The sequence below is a fragment of the Malus sylvestris genome, chromosome 2, assembly GCF_916048215.2.
Source record: "Malus sylvestris chromosome 2, drMalSylv7.2, whole genome shotgun sequence".
NCBI lineage: Eukaryota > Viridiplantae > Streptophyta > Magnoliopsida > Rosales > Rosaceae > Malus > Malus sylvestris.
This window is the reverse complement of record NC_062261.1, coordinates 12,713,899-12,740,039: the sequence shown is the minus strand read 5'-3', so window position 1 is coordinate 12,740,039 and position 26,141 is coordinate 12,713,899. Positions and strand designations below refer to the sequence as shown.

Genomic DNA, 26,141 nt, shown 5'->3' with positions numbered 1-26,141 from the left:
TTCTCATCTCATGGTTCATAACAGCCAAGAAATCATTGCGAGCACGAATTGCAGAAAGCAAGAAACAGGCAATGAACATCTTTAGATAGGCAATCTGCTCTTTTTATTTTAGTGCCCTTAAGTTTTGCAAAAATCTTACTTTACTACACTTCTTTTTTTCTTCTCACTTTCATTTCTAAAATTTGATTTTTCTGCCACTTTCATACTTTTGTTAGTCATTCTTTTAACTCATTCATTGAGGGTGCGGTTGGTACGCAGACGGGACGGAACGAAGGTGTAATTTTTGAAAAAGACATGGGGTATATTTGTCTTAAAATGGTAAAACATTGTGTTCCACAGACGTGGAACAAACCCGTTCCAGGGGGGAGGTGGGACGCAAAAACACCCAAAATCTGTTCCGTAGAACAGTCCGTTCCACCCATTTTTGACGCACCAAATGCGGGACGGAACGCCTTGTCCCGTCCCGCTACGTACCAAACGCATCCTAACTGATGAGGAGGCCGTTGTGGCCTACCAAAAAAGTGCGAAGTGGAGTTCAAATTAATTAAATATTAATTAGTTATAAAAGGATATGAAAAAACGTCTCCGACTCCTGCCCCACTCCATTTCTTTGTAATCCCTCCCCCTCTCTCTCTCTCTCTCTCTCTCTCTCCTCCAAGCCCTCTCTCTCCACTTTCTCCGTTACTCCCGCCGAGGCCATCTGCGACTGGTGGTTGTGTTATCTGCGAAAGTGTCAAAGCCAAGCCGATTCACAATGCACAGTGGCTGACCACGAATCCAATTTAACCCAAGTTGCGACCCACGACGTCTCCTGGCCCAAGAAACATGCCTGACACGCTTTATTTGTTAGATCTGTGAAGTTTTTAGCTCCCATTACATCTGCTTTACCAGCGACTGCTTTTACGGCCAAGGAAATCCCCGGTAAGGCTATGCACGATGATGACCCTGGAGGCTTGATTCGGGTCTGCGAGTTTGGTCTGCACTTGGTTCCAACTGAAATTCATTACAACTTGGCATAAGTGAGTTTATGAGGCAATCCCTGGGACTGAGAACTGCAACAACCAGTCAAAACCACCCAGATCCAGATCTAAAAATTTGAGCCTCTGGGGATAAAAGGGGAAGAAAATATTGGGCTCTTCAGCCACAATCTAGTGAGAAGGGGAATTTACAGAGAGAAATCTAGAAAGAAGAAGGGTTATGTGAAAATTGGGAAGAATGGAGGTATGGGTGCAATGGTGGGGTGGCGTTGGCTGTGGTAGGAGTCGAACAGAGGAAGGGGGACAGAGTTTTTTTTTTTTTTTTTTAAATTTTATCAACGGATTAAATTTTAATATTCATTCAATTTGTCACTCCACGTGGCAAATTTGGTGCGGTTTTTAATATACCTCATCATCGGTTAACAGAAAGATTAACAGAAGTTTGAAAGTAGCTGAAAAGTCAAATTTTAGATATCAAAGTGTGACGAAAAAAAAGTAAGTGTAATAATGTGGAAATTACCCTTTTATTTATTCTTTGTTTTATAAGCTGTTTTTCTGTTTAATTACCCTTTCTATGTGCCAAGTAATACAGCATTCAGAAAAAAAATGCATTTCAACTCCGAGCAATCAAATACAACTCATATAATAGGTTCCTGAGATTTGATATAACTTCACACTAAACAAAGGGTTATTGTAAAAGGTTAGATAGAACATAAAACATCGACAAAAGAATGAACCTTTCCATAAACAAACATTTTTTCATGGGACATCATAGGTACTTAAACATCTTCAAATATGGATCAGAGGCAGAGCAATAGAAAAAAACTGTATTTTAAAATTCCGTTCAGGGATTTGGATGTGGATAGATTTATTACCATTTTCATAAGGATTGTAGTTAAAAAGATATTGGTTGTGGTTTTTTACCTGATCAGCAACTACTTCAACCAATTCTAACTCGTGGACGTGCCATTGCCTAGCACTGTCTGAGGGAAGAATCAAGACCATCAAAGCATAGCGTTTTGTTGAGAGCTCTGGCCAATCATTAATTTGGAAATTAGAGAGTTGTAAAAGGGGCACACGAACTGCAACTTCCCCAGGAATGTGCTTTCCTGCAAGTTGCCCCAGTCGTGCCACTGGAGAATTAGTTGCTACCAAATACTTGATTGACCACAGGAAAATGAATGGGCACAGTATATCCTACTGGATTCTGCTGACGGAGTGTATCAGATAGTTGAAGCTCTAACCCAGTACGCGTCGACATCCACACGGCACACTTTTCCAATGCCAGAGTTCTACCTAACTCGACAAGTGTAGTTTTAAGTACAGTATGTCTATCAAGAGTGCTTCTGGTTTCATGGGTCAACATCCTGACATGTCGACCTGTTTCCTCCTGTGGTCAAAGAAGGCCTATTTCTCTATCGAGCTCTGCAGCCTTGTTCTGCAAGAAATAGCGGCAACGACATGGATGGTAGAGGGGTTGCCAAGCCAAGACCACCCACGTCACTGCACCGCCATCCCCACCACCACCACCAACCGAAAGAGGACAAAAAGATAATTCCAAGGGCAAAGCCCTCGGAAAGTCCAAACAACCGAGAGAAAATTCTGCTAGCAAATATGCACACCATCACTACGGGTGCCCAGGAAGCCGCCGCCGGGAACGCTACATGTGCAACCCCACCCAAGAAACAGAAGCTACATGAATCCAAATAAACGAAACCTCCGTTAGGCATGACCGCCACCAACCAGGCAAGAAGAGCAAAAAACCAAAAAAGGCAAGTCAAATACCCACAAAAACAACCCAAAGACCAACACAAAGACCAACCCAAAACTGCAGATCTAAGCCCCAAACAAGGGAAGAGCCTTGTATTGCAATAAAATGAGGGAATTGGGTCAGAGGCTCGCAATATAGCCATGAAAACAGGTTGCGCACAGAAGAGTGAGGGGAGAAGGTGCTAGGCAGACCAAGGAACAGAGAAAAAAGAGAAAGCAGCGAGGGGAGGGGATCGGGGGCGTGAAAAGAAAAGAAAAAAATGTGTGGGTTGCAACAAAAGGACATGGGGTAGGAAGCAATGGGTGGAGAGACTAGGAGGAGGGGGATGCTAGAAGGAGATAGGAGGGGCTGCCACCGACCCAAGCTTAAGCAAGGGACCGACGGCTGAAGGTTTGCAAAGTTAGGGTTTGTGGTCAGGTTAAGGTTTACATATGGTTGATCAGACAATACTTGAGTCCTCAATGGGGAGTACTCAATTTATTATCTTACATAACCCACTAGAATTTTACATGTCAAATGAATTTCACCCAAAACTCTATCTTCATAACCAAACACCATCCATCTTCTTCCTCTCTTCTTGCTTATATGCAAGCAACCATCCTTCTATCTTCTCAAGTGATCCCGCACATCTCTTCCCCGATGAGAACAACCCCTCTTTTCTCCGGCCAGACCAAACCTACATCTTTCACTTCTCAGATGAGCCCACCCCAATCCTTCTCTTCTCAAGCGAGTCCACCCCAAACCCTCTCTCTTTGTCGGCGAGCTCGCCCCAATCTTCTTTCCCCAGCAACTCCAACTCCACCCATCTCTCATCCGACAACCTCAACTACCCCAACTTCTTTGTTTGCCAGTGAGTCCACCGTCAACCCTCTCTTTAACGGTGACCCCATCTAGTCCTGTTCGACAGTGATCCCACTCAAGTCATTTCCGATGGGGTTGGTGTTGGGGTGCACAGATAAGACAAAGGCTTGAGGGTGAGGAAGAAGATTGGTGTTTGGTTACAAAGATAATAAATGTTTGGACGAAGTTTTAGATAAGATAGGTGGGCTATTCTCATTGGGCCACGTTATAAAGTCCGTAAATTGGGTACTCTCCAGTGTTGTCCTTTGGTATTTGTTGAAGGGCAATAAGTTTATACCCAGCTTACTCTTTGCACCCATATTATTTTTAATTAAACTATTAATATCTCTTTACACTCAAATTTACTACCTAAACTACCCTCACAAACCCATATCAATATATAAATTTATGTTTACACCCATTTGAAAAATAAAAAACCTCAAAGCATTATCTTCTCATACGTTATCTCCTTCCAATAGTTACTTGATAGAGTTTCCATCACCCTCTACAGTGTTGCTCTCGGTAAATTCCAGGTTGCTTTGCACCAACTATATAGATTTTCATTATTTCCATTAAGAAATAACTACAGGCAATCAAACAATTCATTTCTGGGGAAACATATAATTGACATCTAATAGCAATGGTATAAAGTAATTTGCAGTACCAAGAAACAAAACAATAGGAGGAAGGAGAGAAGCAGCATTTCTAACATTCTGGTCTTGAATCATGAGTTCTAGAGAAAAAAGTTGCAAAGATTGTTCTTCTTCTATATGTTGTGAGAGGTTTTGAAGTCATAAAAATTCAATTCAATTCTCGGACTAAAACTATGAGAGTATAAGAGAATATGTATGGTCAACACTTTAGGAGACCAAGAAGTCTGTACCCTAGAAAGATTGAATGATATAATACCTCGGCAGTGGAATTGATCCACTAAGTTAAGCAAATTGTACCTGTTTGAAATCAGAAAACTCAGAAGTAACAAAAATACATGAGAATCAATTCAAAGGAAGTTGAGAGCAGCTCTATTTGGTGACAAAACTTCTTGTTTATTTGTATTGGATATTGTCATTTTTGGTGTAAGAGAAAGAAGCATGAACATAAACATAAAAATTGTATTCCTGATCATTTTTTAATGACATGATTTGTACTTGGTGTTGTCTTTAGGGTTTGATTATGGGTGTGCGTTTCCTAATAAATCTTGTTTTTATTGCTAGTCGTATCGTGTACTTGATGGTAATTATGCAATAGGATTATAGTGACATTTTATATTTAAAATTTAAGTTAGAAAGAGGTTATATGAGTTTAAAATAAAATTTCCCTTGCTGTTATTGAGGGGAAAATGGTTCAAATTATGAAAAGCCTACCAGAATGTTATTATTTAATGAGCTGAAATTACAACAATGTCTACGAATATTTACAAACATTTAATGGTAGTACGTACACTTCGCAGCAAAATGAAAAATTGTGAAAACCATATACAATTAGTATTATATTATGTTTCCAAAACAACATGAACAGCTTGAAGAATTGAAAACTAGATTGGAAGTGCCTTCCAACAATATAAGGTTTAAAATAAGATTTTTTAGCCAAAATAGTCTATGAGATTGGCATGAGATTTAAAATCGATATAAGTGGTCTCTAAGTTTGTCAACCATCAATCATTTTGGTCATTCTGTGAAATTTTTTGTTAAATATGACAAAAATGACTCAATTTAACAAACAATGTGCCAAAATGATTTGATAAAGTTGAGGGTATTTTTGTCATTTTATCCTTGTTTAGTGGAGATTTAAGACGAAATGACTAAAATGATTGATGATGGACAAACTCAGATACCACTTCTATTGGTTTTAAATCTCAAGGACCAAAGTGAGAAGTAATGCCAATCTCAAGAACATTTTGGCTAAAAAGCCACAAAATAATGAACTCCAATTTATCCTACAACTATACACGATTTTGTTTCCGCAGTTGCACAAAGCGCTGTGGTGTTTTGTGAATCTATATATTCACACAGAATTTTGTTTAATGCATTGTTTATTTCATTGGAAACTACAAAAATCTCTTTTGGCACTCCAAATTTTCTATAATTAGAATGAAAATTACACTTGTGAGGAGTGTAGAATGAGAATAATTCCCTATATATATATATATATATATATATATATATATATATATATATATATATATATATGTTGTAGCCTATTTTATTTGACAAGGGGAAAGGGCCGGCGGCAAGGAGAGAAAAGAGAGAGATGTGTTTGTAGGAATGTAGGGGAATGTGTGTGTAAAGGATGTGTTATTTCCCCTACGCAATGTCTTTATTTATAGTAATAAGAGGGAGAAGAAATCCTTCATCCCCAAGGAATACAAGTCCATATAGGAAAGAATAACTAGAATCAAATCTAATCTAGGATTTACACAATCACACATAAACTAGGAAAGTTCACAACACTCCCATTTGAGTGTGTAAATACTCAAGGTAGATTTAGCATCATGCAAAAGTTGAGGAAGTCAACTCGTCAGCACTGATTCTGGGAACAACGATATTCGCACTAAGGTAGGAACTTGCGTAAGGAAGTAAGTCTCACTAAAAACCCCTAAGGCTATGGCAAAAACCCGAGTAGGGACAAAATCCATAGTCTAAGGAAAAATGTGTGAGAAATGTAAAGTCAAAAGAAACGTCTACGAGACGTCATTAGGGATATGATCAACCCAAGCCGGGTGCCTCATTAAAACCTAGTTAAGTAGCAAAAACCCAGTGGGAAAAATGCTTCTAATCGTAGGGAAAAAGAGTACATTAAGATCAAGCAAGCATACTTCAGGATACTCCTCCTGAGTTTGACACAATTCCTAAGAGAATTAGTAATGTTACAACTCATAAAGTTTACGCATACTAATTCCTTGAACAAGCTTCTGAAACGTTGCCTTCGGTAGTGATTTGGTGAAGAGGTCGACTAGATTGTCTTGTGAACAGATTTGCGTGACTTCAATCTTCTAATGCTCTTGTTGTTGATGTAAGAAGCAGAACTTCGGCACAATGTGCTTGGTGCTGTCTTCTTTAATGTAAACCCTTCTTGAGCTATTCGATGCATACTGCTTTGTCTTCATAGATCGTCGTCGGGACATCCACGACGGGGTAAAGATCACAGAAGCTTCGAATATGGCCCACAACTGCTATCAACAAAAAACATTCCCGAGTTGCTTCATGTAGGGCGAGAATTTCAGCATGGTTAGACGAAGTGGCAACTAAGGTATGTTTAGTTGACCTCCAAGAGATTGTGTTGCCTCCTACCTTAAAGACATAACCCGTTTGAGAACACGCCTTGTGCGGATTAGATAAGTATCTTGCGTCGGCATAACAACCAAAGCGAGAATCGACTCGAGAAGTAGGTGGTGCGGCATCACTCGAGGATCCGTAGGCATAGAACAAGCCAAAATCCGTAGTACCCTTAAGGTAGCGGAAGATGTCTTTAACACTAGTCCAGTGTCTGTGTGTTGGTGCATTATTATATCTTGCCAAAAGATTAATAGTGAAGGAGATGTCAGGTCTAGTGCATTGAGTTAAGTACAATAAAGTGCCTATCACACTTAGATAAGGAACTTTAGGCTCCAAAATCTCTTCATTATCCTTATTCGAATAGAAGGGATCTCGTTTTGCATCTATTGATCGAACGACCATAGGAGTACTCGAAGGTTTTGCTTTATCCTCGTTAGAGCAGCACAACACCTTATGGATGTAGTTCGTTTGATGTACTAAGAGTCCATCTGAACAATGCTCTATCTCGATATCAAGACGGTATTGAGTCTTTCCTAGATCTTTCATCTCAAATTCCGACTTCAGGTGCACGACAGTTCTCGCGAGCTCTTCAGGAGTTTTGATAAGGTTCATGTCATCGACATATATTGCAACTATCGCAAAACTGGAATGTGACTTCTTAATGAACATGCAAGGGCATAGTTCGTTGTTCACGTATCCCTGACTAGTCAAATACTCACTTAAACGGTTATACCACATTCTTCCGGATTGCTTCAAACGTAGAGTGAACGCCTCTGTCGAATTGAGAACGTGTTCCGGGGTTTGGAAATATTTGATCCAGTCAATGTAAGTTCTTCGGGAACTTTCATATAAATTTTCGTATCAAGATTCCCATAGTGATACGCAGTTACTACATCCATCAGCTGCATACTCAGTTTTTCAGAAACTACCAAGTTGATAAGGTAGCGAAAAGTAATCACATCCATAACAGATGAATAAGTTTCGTAATAGTCAATCCTGAGGCGTTGTGAGAAGCCTTGAGCAACAAGACGAGCTTTGTAACACACAATTTCGTTCTTCTCATTATGCTTCCAAACGAAAACCCACTTATAGCCAACAGGCTTCACATGTGGAGGAGTATGAGCTACAGGTCCAAACACCTTACATTTCGCAAGCGAATCGAGTTCGACTTAGATTGCTTGTTTCCAGTTTGACCAATCAGTTCTACGTCGACATTCATCAACGGAACGGGGTTCAATGTCATCGCTCAACGTGATCTCAGTAGCTACTGCATATGATAATGCATCGTGGACGACCATCTCATTTCTACACCATACATCATCTAAGTTAGCATAATATAATGACATCTCACGATTCTACGAGAAGGAAGATTCGTTTCTTCAAGGACGCTTCCGTAATCTAGAATTTCCTCATGAATTTGATAGAATGAGTAAGTGACAGTCGGATTCACGGTAGGCTCTTCAGGTGCCTGTGCAATGGGTTTCCTCTTCCAGGGGTGTGAATCCGTTGAACTAAGAGGTCTGCCACACTTATGTGTAAGGGCATATGATTGGCTAGCCGCTAATGTAAATGGATCACCAAAGTTGGCTTCTTGGGTTTCCAGGAGGGAAATCCATCGTACATTTGGTACATCCATCTTTGCAGGCACATTCGCAGCTAGAATATGTGATCTTGTCACTCGCACTAAATTGGTGAAAGCATCTGGCATGCTTTGAGCTATGCTCTGAAGATCTAATATGATTTGCACTTCAGTTTCAAACTGAGCGGTGCGATGATCTAAATGAGACAAAGTGGGAGTCATCCACGATAATTCGTGTCATTTTTCAAGAATGTTGATATTCTTATCTCCCCTTAACGACGGGAAGACTGTCTCATAGAAGTGACAATCGGCGAAATGAGCGGTAAACAGATCACTTATCAAAGGTTCTAAGTAACAAATGATCAAAGGAGAATCATATCCAACATAGATTCACATCCTTCAACTATGCCCTATTTTTGTACGTAAGGGCGGTGAAATCGGCACATAAACCGCACAACCAAAAATGCGCAGATGCAATATGTTGGGTTCGTATCCGGTAACCAACTGAAGGGCGCTATATGGTTGGGTCGCAACAGGCCTCAAGAGGACCAACATGGCTGCGTGCAATATTGCATGGCCCCAAGCAGCGATCGGAAGCTTGGTACATATGACCAACGATCGAGCAATCATTTGTAAGCGCTTAATGAATGCCTCTGCCAGGCCGTTCTGGGTATGAACATGGGGTATTGGATGTTCAACTTCAACCCCACCGACATGCAATAGTCATCAAAAATTTTAGATGTGAATTCTTCAGCATTATCCAATCGAATAGATTTGATCGGATAATCAGGGTGGTGAGCCCTGAGCTTGATAACCTAAGCCAACAGTTTGGCGAATGCAGCGTTCTTTGTGGACAACAAGCACACGTGTGGAAGCGTCAACCAAATCCATAAAATATCTAAATGGTCTGCATGGAGGGTGAATCGGTCCACAAATGTCCCCCTGAATCCTCTGTAGAAAAATGGGAGGATTCGAACGAATCTTGTCATAAGAAGGCTTAGTAATAAGTTTTCCCATTGAACATGTTTAACATGCGATTCCTTGAATTGAACCTGAACTTCATGTTAGTGGATGCCCGTGTGATGATTTAAGGATACGGCGCATCGCTATTAGTCCAGAATGTCTCAAAGGATCATGCCAAAATGTAATTCCATGCACGGTCCAAGAGGTAAGGCCGGCCACATAATGGCTCTCTATGGGGCGTATGGTCGTAGTATACAGACCACTCGAGATACACTCCATCTTCTCTAGAATACTCTTCTAGCCATATTCGTAGGAAGTTATGCACAAAAATTTAACTCTGTTTTCTACGTGGGTTTCAGCGTGGTAATTGTTATCTCTAATGTCCTTAAAACTCAACAACGTTCTTCCGGAACGTGGAGAATAGAGTGTCTCATCAATAGTCAAAATTGTACCATTAGACAACATTATACATGCCTTACCGTATCCTTCGATCAGGTTGGATATGCCTGGGAGGGTTGTCAGAGGTGCATTCTTAGGTATGAAGTTAGTGAAATAGATGCGTTCACGCAAAATGGTGTGCGTGCTTGCATTATTTGCTAGACAACTAACTTCCCCACTAGTTATACCTAGAATGAAAAATTAATTTGAATTGGTCACATGCATAAAAGTTCTAAAAACAAATATCCATTCAAAATAATTTTAAGTATTCAAGGACGAAAATTAACCAAAAAACATAAGGTGGGGTTCGGCCACTACTGTGGAATTCGGCCCCATTGTCTTATTTTAACTAGAAAAATAGTTTATGTCTAAGATTCTAATCTTCCATGGGGGTGATAGCCTCTTGAAAGTCAGAAACCTTTATCTTGGTACTCTCATGTTCTTCCACTTGCATAAAGTTTGATTCAAAATTCTAACGACGAGAATGATATTCAGCTACAACCTTCTGGGGAGCTCGGCAAACACGGGACCAATGGTCCTTTGAACCACAACAATAACACATATCCGTATCCATGGTTTCAGGTGCTTTGGCCTTATTCTTAAAGTTTGGGGCCTTGAGAACGAGGTTAGGGCGCTTCTGGGCTTTGTTTCCTCCTTTAGATGGGCCTTGGCTCTGTTGACCTTGACGAGGTGGTTTCTGGCCGCCCCTGGATATGTCTTCGGATGAAGATCACGGCAGTAGCTTTCTTAGCTTCGCCAACCGGGTTGTCCATCTCATCTTCAATGGCCGGACGCAAATTCTTTGCATTGAGGTGGAGCTTCACATCTTGGACCCACTTGAGGTAGTTCTTTGATCGGATCATATTTATATATATTTTTACTTCGAATTCACTCGTCTTTTCTTAGTTAGTTCCTTATATTTTTGAGCTATTTACGTTATTTTTGTGTTTATAGGATTTGTTATGCAAAGAAAATAAAAAATAGAACAAGTGAAATTTTATGTAATAAATTCGTCAAAACTGTCTGTGTAGATCAGCTTTTAAATTAAATTAAAAATAATAATAATGATAAGTCATGATGATGTTTGAAACATCATCATGATCCATGTTGTGAAGAGAGAGAAGCACGGTCCACACGAGCAGAGGACGAGAAAAAGCAGAAAATAAAGATGTAGATGGGGGAGAGAGGCGCAGGAAATGGGGGAATAAAAGGGCAGGTCAGAGAGAAGAGGGGGGAGACTGACAGAGGTCAAAAGCAGAAAATAAAGAAGAGACAGACCAACAGAAACCGAGAGAGAGAGAGAGAGGGGTGAGAGAGACTGACGGGATCAGAAAACAGAGAGCAGCACGGGAGGACTGACTGGAGGGATAAACAAATATAGAGCTCAGAGGCAGGGGTTCAAAGGCTGGGCAGACAGAGCACTGAAGCACTCTTCTCTCTCGGTTTCTTCTTTCCAAACTTATATTTTATTTCTGTTCTAATAATGTGTAACTAAATTTATTTTGGCTAGATGTTAATTCAAAGCCATGAATATATTTGTAATATGAATTGATTACCTTCAGTTGTGATTTCTGAGTTGTGATTTAATTTGCTTAACTGTTTGATTGATAGCTTATTTTTGTATGTCGATTAAGAATGCATACTTAATTTACATGCATGAATTTGACGCTAGAATATAAGGGAGTTTCACCTAATCGTTATGAACTTATATTCACAAGTAGTGAAGGTTGCTAGTCACAATCACGTTAAGTAAATTCTTGGCATAAGTTTCATGCAAATCATAGTAACGAGTGCCTCGTCAATGCTTATGTTTTTCATAGAACTTAATGATTCTTGCTTGTATCTCTATTATGCAATTCATGTAGGGAACTTGTAGGGAATGTTTTGGGTTGTCGTATGCAATCATCCAACCCAATAACTTGTGGAAAAACTGAGGGTTAATTAGTGCAATTCACGGTTAATTTGGGGCGTTGAGATTTACAATTTATTGAAAGAACAACTGAAAATCAATTTAGGTTGCATATGTGTCATGTGTGGAGAAGAACCCTCTAGCTAGTCCGTCACCTATCCTTTCACCTTAATTTCATACTTTTGTCAATTCTGTAATTTATTTAAGTTTAATTTACTTCTCGTCAAAACCAAACCCCCCCCCATTATTAAATTATATTATTTAGTTAGTTTTCATTGTTGTTAGTCTTCTAATTCAATTTCCGTCCATTTCAGTTCCTAGTGTCTAATTAGATTGTTTTCATTATTTTGAGTCATTCTAAGTGTGTTTCGAGTTATTAGAGTTTTTAGCCTAGTTTTGTGTCCTTGAGTCTTGTTTAATATTTTTAAATTAATTTAGAATAGTTTAGCAATCCCTCCTAATCCCCGGCCTAGAACGATACCCTACTTACATCTATACTACAATTGTCAAAAAGAGGGTTGAATTTTGTGTGCTTATATTATTCGCATCATTCTTTCGAGAGACCTCCAAAGCGGTAAAATCGAGTTTGTTCAAATTCGACATATTCCTATCACAAAATAGATGGACAAGATGTGGTTAGTGCAATGGAGAAAAATATCAATCCATTCATATAGGAGTAGAACATTCAGGTTCTAATAGACATGTATTGGTTAAAATTCGCATGAAAAAAACTTCAGGTTTTCATCGGTGATGTTTTTAAGGAATACTTCAGGTTTTCAAACAAGGTATGTTTCTAGAAACTTCAGGTTTCGAAATAATTATGAATGGGCCAAGCCCAAGTAGGCTTGGGTTTTAAACCAAACACCCCAGCATGCGCTGGTTGAACTTAGCCGAGGAAGACGATCGGCGCCACCGCTTCAGTTGGTTGTGTCTAGGTGCAAAACTCACGGTAAAGAACCGTGGGTTCGACGACGACCCATAAAGTAAACGGAAAGTGGAGACTCTCAAAGTTTGTGTTAGAAACCCTAGGAAATTTAATCGGAATTTCGAAGAAAAACCAATGAGATTCGAAATGAATCTCAACCAAAACTCGTCGGGGGAGGGGGGAAGTGACGATCTTCAGGTCGTCAGGACGAGGACCCAAAGTCAAGATTGGGTTGCAGGCCAGCCCACCTGCGAAGGAACGAGACGCCATGGATGGCATCGGGTTTGTTTTAGGTTTCAAACCAGGAGCCCATGGTTCCGGCTTATGGTCTCGCGGCTCAGCCACACAGGCTACATGCCTGGGCGAGGGCTCGAGTTGCGGCTCAAGGTCAGGGGTTCGAAAAACCCTTGTGTTTTCCGATTTTAATTCTTTTTCAATTCAATTCAATGCATATTAATATATAATTCAATGCATGGACATATATTTGATGCAATTCATGGCAATATCAAATTCACATAATTCAACAATTATGAATATAATGCATACATAATTTATGTAGAATCTAAAATTCTAAGAACGTAAAGTTGGGTCATGCATTATGGTGAATGTTCATGCTATCAGGGCTGCAAAAATATCGACATAAAAACAGTTGTTTTGGAAGAACCTAATTGCGTGATGATATGGATGAACTAGTTTGATGCAGAAAGCTTCAACGTTAGATTCCTAAGTGCAACGGTAGAAGAGTGCTGATAATGTGTTGTAGCCTATTTTATCTGACAAATGGAAGGGGGCCGCTGGCAAGGAGAGAAAAGAGAGAGAGATGTGTTTGTAGGAATGTAGGGGAATGTGTGTGTAGAGAATGTGTTATTCCCCCTACACAGTGCCTTTATTTATAGTAATAAGAGGGAGAAGAAATCCTTCATCCCCAAGGAATACAAGTCCATATAGGAAAGAATAAGTAGAATCAAATCTAATCTAGGATTTACACAATCACACTTAAACTAGGAAAGTTCACAACAATATCAATATATATATATATATATATATATATATATATATATTATTGTCTGGTCAAAAGAGATAGACACCTAATCAATGACAACCAACGAAGACGATGTGCCCACCAAGATTTTGAAGATAAATTTAAAAACCCGCTCTGATACCAGTTGATGCTGGACAAATCAAGGGATTCACTCAATTATGGGCAATGAAATGCGCTCGACATCGTTACTCGTGGATTAACTCAATGGGACTAAAAGCCCAATAGTTAATTTTGGAAGGATGAAACACTTTCTTAGATTAGTTTTTTTAAATTAACTAATTGACTGTCTAGATCATATAGAGCCCATTAAATGGAGAGATATATCTTACAAAGATAAGGTAGAAAGTTAATGGGAAATTTGAAAAAATAACCAAATTTTAGGCCCCATATAGAATTATAGCCATTATTTTAATTTTATGATAATTATAACCAAAACTTGATGTAAAATTACTAATATACCCTTAATTTTAGGGTTTCTCACAACAATACTTAACACACTTAGATAGGTTGGATGATTCGGTCTAGGTTTCCATTACATGAATAGGTCCTACACTCGCACAAATATAGTTTTCATAGGAGCATCACCTATCTTGTCATCAAGACCAGCTGCCTCCAAATCCACATTGGTCATCCTACGAGTGAGAATCAATTGTACTAACGCCGGTTGTCTGCTCTGGGATTTTAGCTCGGCAATGTAGAGGAAAAACTGAGCTAAACAAATGGCACCTTTCAATATCCAAAATACTGCCTGCTTAAGTCGAAAAGCTCTTATCTCCATAACCCATGGTTGTGACGGTAGAACAAACACAATAAAATGAATCCACAAGGCTCAATTTCTCAACAGTATCTAGGAATATTGTGCCACCAATATGAGTAGCAAAGAAGGATAAAGACCACTATACATTTGTACCTCATCAATCATACATATCACGAACTTACAAAGCCACTATCAGAATACTCAACAACATGGTGCTAGAGTCACTTCTCGATTTGAGGTTGTTGCGCAAGCAATATATTTGATGTTGACAACGTTCCTGACTGATAAACATCAAGATCTTCAAACTCCAAATGCTCCAGCATTTTTGCCCTCTGGAGCATCACCTCTCTCATTACTTCTTGTGTACATCGGCCTATGTCTTTGCACCACCACAAATGGCGTCTTCTTCCTATCCACCGCTTCTAAATCCCGCTTTAAAACTTCCAACTGCTTGCTTCCTTCAACAAAATTGGTCTCAGTTGGAATGTACCCAAAATTTACCAACCCAACATCAAACGAATAGTAAAGATTTCGTGTAGCTGGGGCACTTGTTCCAATCGGTTTAGATGAGTTTCCAAGCATGTTGAACTTAAGGCTGTAACACCCACTACGGTTTCCATGCATGGCTGTAATGGCCAATCCTACCTATGATTGCCAATACAAGGTGACAAACATGGTATGAAGTCTTGAATATAGTAATAACATGACATTAAGGATATATTAGTACTTTTATATCAAATTTTGATTATAATTATCATAAAATTAAAATGGTGGCTGTAATTCTATATGGGGTCCAAAATTTGATTATTTTTCCAAATTTCCCATGGTTAATAGTAGGGATAGTTGCTAGGCAACCCAATAAACAGAAACAAAAAGCATAACTTTGAAGTCACTTTGTATTGCAGTCTAATGAATCTTCTTGCCTTGTAAGTGAGAGATCTTTGGTTCGACTCTCGTCGAATGTGAACTTGAACCACATTATTACTGACCCATTATAAGGCTTAGCCAACTCTCTTAACTCCTTAGTGTAGATAATATCGATTATTTTAAAAAAGAAAACATAACTTTGAAAAATGAGAAGCGACCACAAGCCAAGCTAAACGCAGTGACCATGTTTATAGTAGTGCGTCATGCCTCTTGAACTAAAGTTCATGGACACGTAATTATTAGTACTTAAAACAATCTCATTTATTCATTTACATTTTGTACTATGGTGCATGAAACGCAGGCTACCTAGTATGCCTGAATTAATCATGTCCGTCCATGTCTTTATGAATACTTCTCAGCAATACTTTGGAGGTGGCAGAACAGCTCCACTGGTTTAGAGAACATGACCATGTGATCAGAACCGTTTATCACTTTCACTTCATTTGGGGGATTGTTCTTGATCATGTAATTTTGCGCATCCAACACAATCCCATGGTCTTGGTCGGCCACGATGAATACTCTACGAACTGATCCATACTTCTCCTTCGTGAGTTTTATTACATCATAATTATATAAAGGAAAAAGTCTCACCAACGATAACGCTAGATTTAAATCCTGTCCATGACAAACATAAAACAAAAAAAAGTTAGCTAACCAATACTGGAAAGCCTGAACTTATTTTTTGAAACTATTAGCGCTCTACTCTTACACTACACCTTATGTTTCCAATGTGTTATAAGAGAACACGATAGGGTTCCTATATATTTCAATAGACACACTTCAAGACTTACCTGTGGTGGGGAGAGCTGGTACAAGGTTGTCGCCATAAACTTAGGCCCAAAGACTTGGGAGGTTGCAGGGTTGTTGGTCCCGTTGTCATATCTGTATTGAGTGTCCATAAAATCCCTTCCTTTGGTAACCTACACATTTTTTAAGAAAATTATTTTTTAGTTAATTATCCTTAAGTAGGATTCAGAAAACATGAACAAAAAATCATGTTAAATTGTTACTTGTGACAAATATCTATTTTAAATATGCCATATTCATTCATCAGAATAAGGTTGGTAAGACATATGACCAATAATTTGGGTATACAGTAATATCAAGATAAGGTGAATATGACTAGAGAAATGATAGCAGAATTTTTTAGACTTAGTATATATGAATTTCATTACCTCTGCATGTACAGTTGAGAAATTGAGAGTAGGACCATACATGATAGCTGTGACAAATACCGCAGCAGCAACTTTATGAGGAAACCTCTCCATGAAAATAGATATGACGGCTCCACCCAAGCTGTGACCCACGAGGATAACCTTTTCATTTGGTAGTAGAGACACCATGACCTTTGTCAAAGGCTCGACGAATTCCGATAACGAAGGGAGTTGTTGTACCTGAATAGGGCTGATCCCGGATGCTCCCAAGTCTAGAGCTGTTACATTGTGACCTGAGTTCCTCAGAAGAGTCGCCACCTTATACCAACTCCATGCCCCATGACAGGCTCCATGTATCAACACAAAATGTTTTGGACTTTGAGTTTTGTTGTGAATGTTGGAGGGCAGGGATGGGGTTGAGGTACTCGCTTTTGCCAAGCAAATAAATAAAAGGAAAAACAAGAGGAGCTTCTCTATCATGTTCTTCAATTCCAATTTCTGTATCATTAACTCACAATTTCCTTGATTTGGTTTGCTTCTATCGTCTGACTTTTATACATAGAAATCCGTTCGAGAACTAATAATCGACTCAGGGGTTATTAAACCAATTATTTGGCCTTTTATTGTTATGGTCAACTCTGGCAGGCTTTGAGAGATGTGACGAAGGAAAGGTCAAAGGCAGAGAACAAATTAAACCAACATTAGCACGATTAGAACACAGCTTACAAATATAACACTAACGTAAATTCCTGTCCACTGTAACATAATAAATAATAATCATCAAGTCTCAGCCCAAATACATAATTAAAATACAGCTTATAAAAGTATAAATTACTAAATGAAATAAAAATTGATGATTGGATTATTACTTGAGTGTTAATTAATATGCTTATTTTTTATTGATAACACATCATTTAGTTTATAAATTTAGTCTCTCTAACATACACATCGACTTATAAGTCAAAAGTCTTGAGTTGAAAAGTATTCCCAACTCCAATTTGCTAGAAAGTAGTTTCTAACTCATAGCCACATGGTAATGTTAATAAATTATTACTAAGTATTGATGAACGTTTTTATTTCCTATTAATGGAGAGATTTTTTAGTGTGACCGGTACACGGGTTGGTACACCACGTGTCACTATACAAATGGTGAGATATGTGTTTTAAAAAGTTAATAACTTAAAAAATAAAATTTCTCATCACTTCTATAAAAACACGTGATATACCACTCGTGTTCTGGTAACAATGAAAAATTTCTCATATTAATAACACATTATTTAATTTGTAAATTTAGTTTGAAAATATATTAGCATACAAACGTCACTGCTGCCGCTCCATTATATAAATGGCGTTTATCTTGATCAAGCTAACTAAACTAGACGAAATCTAAGTATATACATTTTGTGAAAGATTAAAAATCTAATAAAACCAAAGAATATAATGTTTGAAAAGAATACTGCTAGAAACTTAGAGTTGGGGAATATTGTTAGATTTCTAATGCTACCAACCCCCACCCACCGTCATCAACGTCATCATCATTACGAACCATTATCATCGCCTCACAACATATATTGATTGATATCACTATTAATTAAACTGACACATTTTCTGATAAACATCAATACGAGTTTTACTTAACACCCTTAAACTTATCTCGAATCTCACTTTTGTTCCTTTATATGTAAAGAAAGTTACTTTTAAGGGTGAAAGTTAAACCTTTTAACCTTCTCTCCAAAAACACAAAATATAATAAGTCATCGTCATATATCTTTAGCCAAAAAATAAAACGTTAAGTTTCTTGAGAGAGGAAACCCCTATATGTCGGATTGTGCATGTGGTAAATAAAAGGAAAGCGAAAGAGTTAGAAGGAAAAATAAAAAAAGTGAGAGAAAACTTATCTTTCTGTTGAATTGAGAGGTAATGGGTTTTGACTTTCCTTTCTTTTTTTTTTTTTTTTTTTTTTTGTCTGTCTTATAAGTTATAGTAGTTGTATCTATCAACAACACTTTCACACACTTCGATTGAATTTTGATGTTGTTATGGGATTGTACAGGTGTGTATTACACTTATATTATTGGATTTCAAGGTATTATATGTACGTCACATATCATCTGAAGTCCAGATTTAAGTTGGAACGTGAAATGTTGTCTAATAATGACATGCGATGCCTTGCAGCAGCATTTGACAACTGAATAATCCAATGTTCATGCATGAAATATATTAGTAGTAGCAGTAGAAAAAGAGAAACTTTATACAGACTATTAAACCATGTTGATTTATGTGAAAAATCTCGCACACCGCCGATCAAACAAAATAAATTACAACTTCAACTTTAACTTTTAATTGAATCAAGGTCTTTTGTATAAAGTCTCCACACCCATTAATTATTGAAATATTCGGATAATGTTAGGGAGACTAAATTTTTTCGAACAAAATAAGAGTTTAAATATCCTAACCCCACTCCAACTAATACCGAGATTTTTTGTGATAAAACCCCTATATGTCGGATTGTGCATGTTGTAATTAACAAGTTGGAGATAATATCAATGTTGTTGTACGTGGGCTTTTGGCCCGTCTCTCAGATAATTCGACATTAATTACATGAGTGATTAAGTGGGGATAATATTAATGTGATTAGTGGTGAACCAATATTCATCTCTCTTAAACTTTTTAAAAAAAAAACCTTAATCATCGTTCATGTGCGGCGATGTTTGGTTCTTGACCAAATGAAATGTTAGGTAGATCAAATTTTAAACTAGATTTGCAAACTAAATGATGTGTCACTAATAGGAAATAAGCACATTAATCAACACTTAGTAGTAATTTAATCATCAACAGCCACATCATTTGATTTAAAATTTTATTCTTCCTAGCATTACCGCAAATCGTTTACAAGAATTAGTTTGTTCTGTTTTTCTTAAAAAAATGTAGGAATTTCTTACAACAATTTTGATAGTACTATAAAATTAAGGGTCACCTTTTGAAACAATTTGCGGTATTTAATTAAATTGTTGAGCTATCAAACTAAAAAAGAGATAGGTTTTGGTGCTTATTAGAATAGTAATGCTAAGTAGATCAAGTTTTTACATTACATTTACAAAGATGTGTCATCAATAAAAAATAAACATATAAATCAACACTTAAGTAATAATTATATCATCAATAATCACATCATATGATTTATAAAATATAAGTTAAATAGATGATATCCCTAGCATTACCCTTATTAGAAAGGTTGTATTTAAGATGACTACACGGTGCACTTATATAAGGATGATAAATAATCAAATAAATTATGGCCAAGAAATATTCAAATTGTCTTGTTTGGAAATAATACTCTACAAACGGATCCATATGTTTCCTTAACAGAGTTTAATTTCCTCACGGTTGAAAGGGAAGAATCTCACCAATGACACAGATATAATACTGAACCAAATAAGATATAACAAAGGGACTATGATTCCCTCCCCTTTTTTTTCCATTCATTTCCTTTTCCTTCTCTTACGTTCTTTATTTTGTCTTTCTCTTTTTATAAAAAATAAATATAAGATGTTGACATGGTTTAACCGTGATCGTTCAATTAGGAGAGAAGGAAAAGGGAGAGAAAAAAAGAGGAGAGAGAATCCTACTCCAAAACAGAGAAATTAAGGAAAAGTAAAACCTAATATTCAGTTCCAAATTATATATATACTAAAACTCAATTCGGCCGACACTGTTTTTCACTGTTTGTGAACAGTGAAATGGCGGAAATACCCTTTGTTTCTTCTCACTCCCATGTTCTGTTGTTGGCTTGGTACAGCAAAATTCCGGTTTTACCCATTTTGGCCACGCGTCACTCATCGTTTAACCCTCTGTTTTTGTTCCTTTTCCCGATCCTTCGTTCGGCTTCCGCTTCTTTCTTTCTTGGCCACGCATCGATCATCGTCAAAGGTTCCCTAGGACTTCCTTCCTGACTTTTCCTTAAGTTTCCATTTCTCTCTCTACGGTCTTCTCTTCTCTCCTATCCTCATTTGTCACTCTTCCTCTGATTCTTATCCTCCACTGAAACGTCGGAGACCAAAGCTTAAATATGGTTCTTGACACCGTTTGGACCTCGCAGGCTCGCATGTTCTCCTCTCTCTCTCTCTCTCTCTCTCTCTCTCTCTCCACTTGTATTTGGCTTATGTGGTGGCATTATGAGATCTGGTGGTAGGATCTGACGATCAATGGTGAGTTTTTTCATCTGGGTTTTTGCCTCATTGTGGATGATTTTTGCCTTTTGCTATGAAATTTGATTCGAATTTTTGAAAAGTTTAATGCTTGATGTAAATCTGCATCTGGGTTTTGTGTGGTAGATTGACTTAACCTCTCATATTGTGAAGGTTTTCTTGGCGTTAAAGGTATGGATTTTTCTGTATTGTTGGATTTTCTGTGTAGTAAATTGAACCCGGTTTGTAAAAATTTCAAAAGTTTGATGGATTAGGAATAAATTTTAAATCTTTGTCATGGTTTGATATACAAATGGATGATCATGATTAATTTTTGGGTTTAATTTAGCTGTTGATGATTGTGGATGAGTTGTGAAACTTCTTTTCTATTATGTGATCTGTGCCTGTTATGTTTTTCTTATCTAGATTATATTTGATTGAGGTCATGATGATTTATGGGTATTTTTAAATATGATCCAGGTCTGAGCATTCTGGTTAGCCGGTCTGCTTAGTTGAATCAGCTAAGTTTCATGTCTAACATCGACGTACAGCTTCCCACTGCCTTTGGTATGTTTTCTGTTAATTCATAACTCATTTGAGTGTGTTTGTGCACTTGAATGCATGTCTGTGTACCTAGATGCCCGAGAGATCATTTTTTTAAATTGAATTCAATTGGATAAGTTTTTTAATCGAAAACCTGGGTACCTAGATGCTCTAAAGATCATTTCAGTCATCAATACAGTACTGTTGTAATTTAGTAGTTGTGCAGTTTGAGAATTGGTGTGTAGTTGTTTGTGGAATTCAAACAATTTATAGGTTACCGCATTCACATCTCATAAGGAGATATTGACATAGATAAATGCAGTAGATTAATGTGACCATCTAAAAATATGCACTGCATTCTATCACAACTCATTTTAATAACATTTATAATCTCATTTGTCATGCTAAAATTTTGGGCCTCTTTTCTTTTAAAATTTTATGCGTACCGAGTGTAAACATTGTTGATAATGTCATTGTTTACAATTCACAGTCAGTGGACATAACCTAGGGAAAGAGTGAAAGAGTATGCATGTATTTCCTCTGTTATGGGTGAGTCTCAATTAACCAGTGCATATAGTTTGCTTCATTCTATCACTACTCATTCGAATAACATTTATAATCTCATATGTCATGCTAAAATTTTGGGCCTCTTTCTTTTAATTTTTTTTGCGTACCGAGAGTAAACATTGTTGATAATGTTGTTGTTTACAATTCACAGTCAGTAGACAGAACCTAGGGAAAGAGTGAAAGAGTATGCAAGTATTTATTAGCTCAAATTCATATATTGCAGCTGATTTCTATCCTGCAGCAATGCGCGGGCATTACTATCTAGTTATACATATACTAAAACTGGCTTCCCCTAGCACTGTTTTTAACTGTTTGTGAACAGTGAAAGGCGATAATGCCCTTGGATTTTCTTAGCTTTTGTCGTGATTTTTCCTTAGGAGTGCAGTGAATTCCCGATTCTACCCATCCAGTCCACGCGTCCTGCACCCTTTCTTTCTCTCCGTCGACTCATCTGTTTCACTTTACCTTTCGGCTCTCCATTTTCTGCTTTCCTCATCTAGGTTTTCCCTCAATATTTTCCTTACGAACGTGCCAATAGAAGTTTCTTGGTGAAAAGAAATTCTTGACAGTATTACCAGTGCAAAAGGTCCTTCATATTCTCACTCATTTCTTCATCCTAAACCCTTATGTCCAAAATTATTCGGTAATTTCACATTTTTTTTATTTGAGTTTGCTGGGATTTATTCGATTCAACTGGGGTGGGTTTTTCAGTTGTGTGGATTTTTTTTTTATTAATTTAGATTTCTGGGTTTTTTTTTTGTTGGTACCGCAATGATAATTTCGTTCAATTTCAATTTCATTTTCTGATCTTTGTTTTAATTTTGGATTTAATCTAATTATTTGGATTCTTATTCAATAAATTTGTGTAAAGTAGGTTTTTTGCTGAAGAAGTGGTTGACCTTTTAATTGTGCCTGTTGTGTTAGTGGTCGTTGCTGGACCGGCAAGAAAAAAAATATGCTATGCATAACGACAGAACTGCTTTTTTGCAGCAAGGACCAAAACATGTAGAGGTGAAGGCTTAACTGTTTGGGTATTTCTCCCCTAGACCTAATTATTCTTATTTAAATGGAGTCTACTTTTACAGATACGAATTTGTATTATGTTATTCAACTGTCTGTCGAAGTCTTTTAATGCAAGCAATTAGATTTTCTTTTTCAATGAATTTGGGGGTGGGGGGGGGGGGGCGTTCATTGATAATCTGGGTTCCATTGTTTGGTAGCCAAGAAAACGTAGGAAAATAAATCTTAATAAAATTCTGTGACTTTTTGCTTTTGTGTCCAGTAAATTGAAATCTTTGGCTCAGCCGAGCTGTGTATTAGTTAGGTTCAGTTGCATGGATTTTGTTTTTAAGATCAGCAAACAGTTTGAGATTGAATTTTTTGTATTTTTTCATTCCGTAGTTATGTTAGTACTTATTACTAGATGGACTCTAAGATCTTGGATCAAATTAATGGTGCACATCCCTGCGAATTTTTGTTTATATTGTAGAGTAGATATATTCGATCCTCGGTTGTTCACGGCATAACTTGCTGAGTGCTTTTGTAGTTTAGCTTTACTAATAAGAAGTGTTATTGCAAGTGTGAGATTGCTTTCTCTTTGTCATACACTGATTTCGTAAATTGTTGTCCAAATATGTGTAATGGTTGATTATGGCTTGCATATGTTGTTCTTCGATTAGTAGTCAGGGTTGTTAATTTCTCTGGTTTTTTGGTTTGATTCTGATAATTTTTACAAATGATGTAATTATAAATTACAAGTGACAAGTATGTGCTGCATCAATCGGCAAAAGGAATTAAGCAAAACTGTACTTTCATTTTAAATTTGACTGGTTGTTCAACCCAAAATCTGGGATTGTTGTTTTTATGGTTATAAAAGGTGAAGATTAGAGGAATTTAAATGCTTTAGTTGAAGAAGGAAAACTCTACATATTCATGTATGACCCATATTGCTTCCTCTCTCTTTCACCTATCTGATCCGTTGGGAGTTTGATGTCCACCATTACTAATATCCGTATCTGCTGCCATTGTACACACACATATATATATAGTTTCTTATTCTTTTTAATTAATAGTTATTTGAAGTAATAAGTGAGCACCTATTGTGAAGTGGCCCAACCCCACATTCATTCGCAAATCTGGCTTATAGAAAATCCTGTCAGACTCTTCCTATTGCTTTCCCATGCCTCTCTTCTCTAAAGAAGAAAAGTGTGTTAAGACTAAAAACTAAGCATTTCAATGCTTTTCTGATTGAATTGCATTCCGTTTTGAGATTTATCTCTGAATCCTGCCAGTAGCTTAGTTGCACAAGTAGGGTTGATTAGTAAACTATATGGGAAAAATCCAATGCAGCATAGTTTCACAGCTAGAATCTTAACCTTCTATCATATGCGATAACTATTAATTATTCAAAATCTTGCTAACTAACTTACCTGTGATTATCTTATGTGCATTCCTCTAAATCAAGGGCAAAAAACTCAAGGCACAAAAGGGTTCCATCAGCAAACTTTTGAGACCCACAATAGCAGGAAACATGTTTCTTCAAGCGAATGTTTTCAGTTTTTTGTTTGTTTGATTTCTTATATGAATATGTTTTGTTCTTTGTTTGCAATCGTGATTATTAAAGTGATGTCTGTTTGTGTACGTCGCAGGTCTAATGTATTGGAAATGCTTCGACTGATCAGGGGATGTAAGGGATGTAAGTGGTAAGGTAGTGGGCTCAAAATTTATAGTATGAGTTTTCTTTTTAATTCTGTATTCATGTCGTATAACTGCTTAATTCAAGTTTGGCATGTCAGTTTTTATATTATTTTCGAATTTGAATGACTTCGTAGTATTAAATTGTTGGTGGGGGGTTGAAATGAAGGTGAAAATATGATGTGCTTTGTCCAGCAATTATGTTTGCACCTTTTGAATTTCTTTCCTTATATGTAGGTTTAATTTAGAAATTCCTGCATACTTTTTTTCTCCGGATAGTGTACTGTGTGTGGACAGCTTCTGAGTGGAATGGTTGTGTGTCATTAAATAACATGATGTTATCGTGGTTGTGGCTGGGTATATGATGGCCCAGGTGATGCAACATGAGAAGATAGTGGTTTTGTACAGGCATGAATTATGGTCTGAGAGTTCTATTTTTGGGATTTCCTCCCTTATATGTAGGTTTCGTTTAGTATGCGATGGTAACACAAATGGGTAGCAGTTGGATTATTTGGGACTCAATGTGAGACATAAAGACGGAGGAGGAACTTATTCTGTTTCTTATTGCAAGTCTATTAAATTTGGAAAGGTTAAATGTTTTTAGTAAGCTTTGGCAGATTAAATACAAATAATTGTTTAGTTTGAGATCTGGGACCATGGCTTCTGGCAATCCATGAAACCAGGTGGTGGGGGAAAGCCATTCAGGTATTCAAATATGAAGTTGTATTAGACCGAATTGGTTTGAGCATGATTCAAGTCTCAGTACAGCTGGATATTTGTTTCCTCACACAGATTTTGTGCATACCTTGATGCATTTTTTTCATAGAAATTACTGGATTAATTCATCCTGAATTCACTTTTGTATAATTCCACCTACATGCCTTGTTTTAATGATTAGTCAATGGATTTTGTTAAAAGTGTTACATGTAAAGATTGAATACATTGAGAAGTCACTCTTCTGTATCTGGTCAAGAAGAATTACAATACCTCATGAAAGTAGCCATTACGTTTGAGGAAAATTTTTACTTATACCACAAGCCAGGTACTTATCTAAAACATATTTAATAAACTTGATTGTCTCTGTTGCGACTCTGTTTGCGTTATGAATATCAATGGATTCTAAGTTTAGCATGTATTTTTTTTTACTCCCACAGCTACAGTTCTCTAAGTATGCATACAAAGGAAACCATGATTCAGAACAGTGTATATGTCTTTGTAAGCTAATCCTACCGGTAATAGAACTACGCCCTTTATCTCTGCTTGCATGCTTTTTAACATGGAGAAAAATTGAATTTTAATGTTAGAATTAGCATTCTTCTTGGTGTTCAACTACCTGGAAAGGGTCCTTGGGATTGTATTTTGGAATTAGTGTTTTTGATTCAGAACAAAAGGTCAATAATCAATATTATACCAACATACATCTAATAGCTCAAATTTATATACTACAGCTGATTTCTAATCTCACAGCAACGTCCGAGCATTACTACCTAGTATAATCTACACATTCATGAGATGCATGCATGCCTGCCAAAAAGCGTCTCTTTCATTCTTATTTTTTTCTTATTTCATGTAACAAATTTTCTCTACAAGGAA

At 37.3% G+C, this 26,141-nt stretch overlaps 1 protein-coding gene, 1 long non-coding RNA gene and 1 pseudogene across 7 annotated transcripts in view; 1 reads left to right on the top strand and 2 right to left on the bottom strand.

The window, feature by feature from the left end:
* LOC126613923 (methyl jasmonate esterase 1-like) overlaps positions 1–17,126 on the bottom strand; it is a 62,818-nt gene extending 45,692 nt beyond the window's left edge. Inside the window, exons 1-3 of the mRNA XM_050281537.1 lie at positions 16,579–17,126; positions 16,195–16,323; positions 15,710–16,018 (exon numbers count right to left, since the gene is read on the bottom strand). Of these exons, the coding sequence (XP_050137494.1) occupies positions 15,746–16,018; positions 16,195–16,323; positions 16,579–17,064 (888 nt within the window). The 5' untranslated portion in view covers positions 17,065–17,126 and the 3' untranslated portion in view covers positions 15,710–15,745. The remainder of the gene's footprint in view (positions 1–15,709; positions 16,019–16,194; positions 16,324–16,578) is intronic.
* LOC126601339 (ethylene receptor-like) lies at positions 960–2,598 on the bottom strand (annotated as a pseudogene).
* Positions 17,127–22,339: 5,213 nt separating the features above from the next.
* On the top strand, positions 22,340–25,653 carry LOC126613930 (uncharacterized). Of its 6 annotated transcripts, none has more exons than XR_007620227.1 (3): positions 22,340–22,440; positions 22,845–22,885; positions 24,503–25,653. It is a non-coding gene; the product is annotated as an uncharacterized LOC126613930 (long non-coding RNA). The 6 variants fall into 6 exon arrangements; XR_007620230.1 differs by having other exon boundaries at positions 22,779–22,885; XR_007620229.1 differs by having other exon boundaries at positions 22,729–22,885.
* The last annotated feature ends 488 nt before the right edge of the window (positions 25,654–26,141 follow it).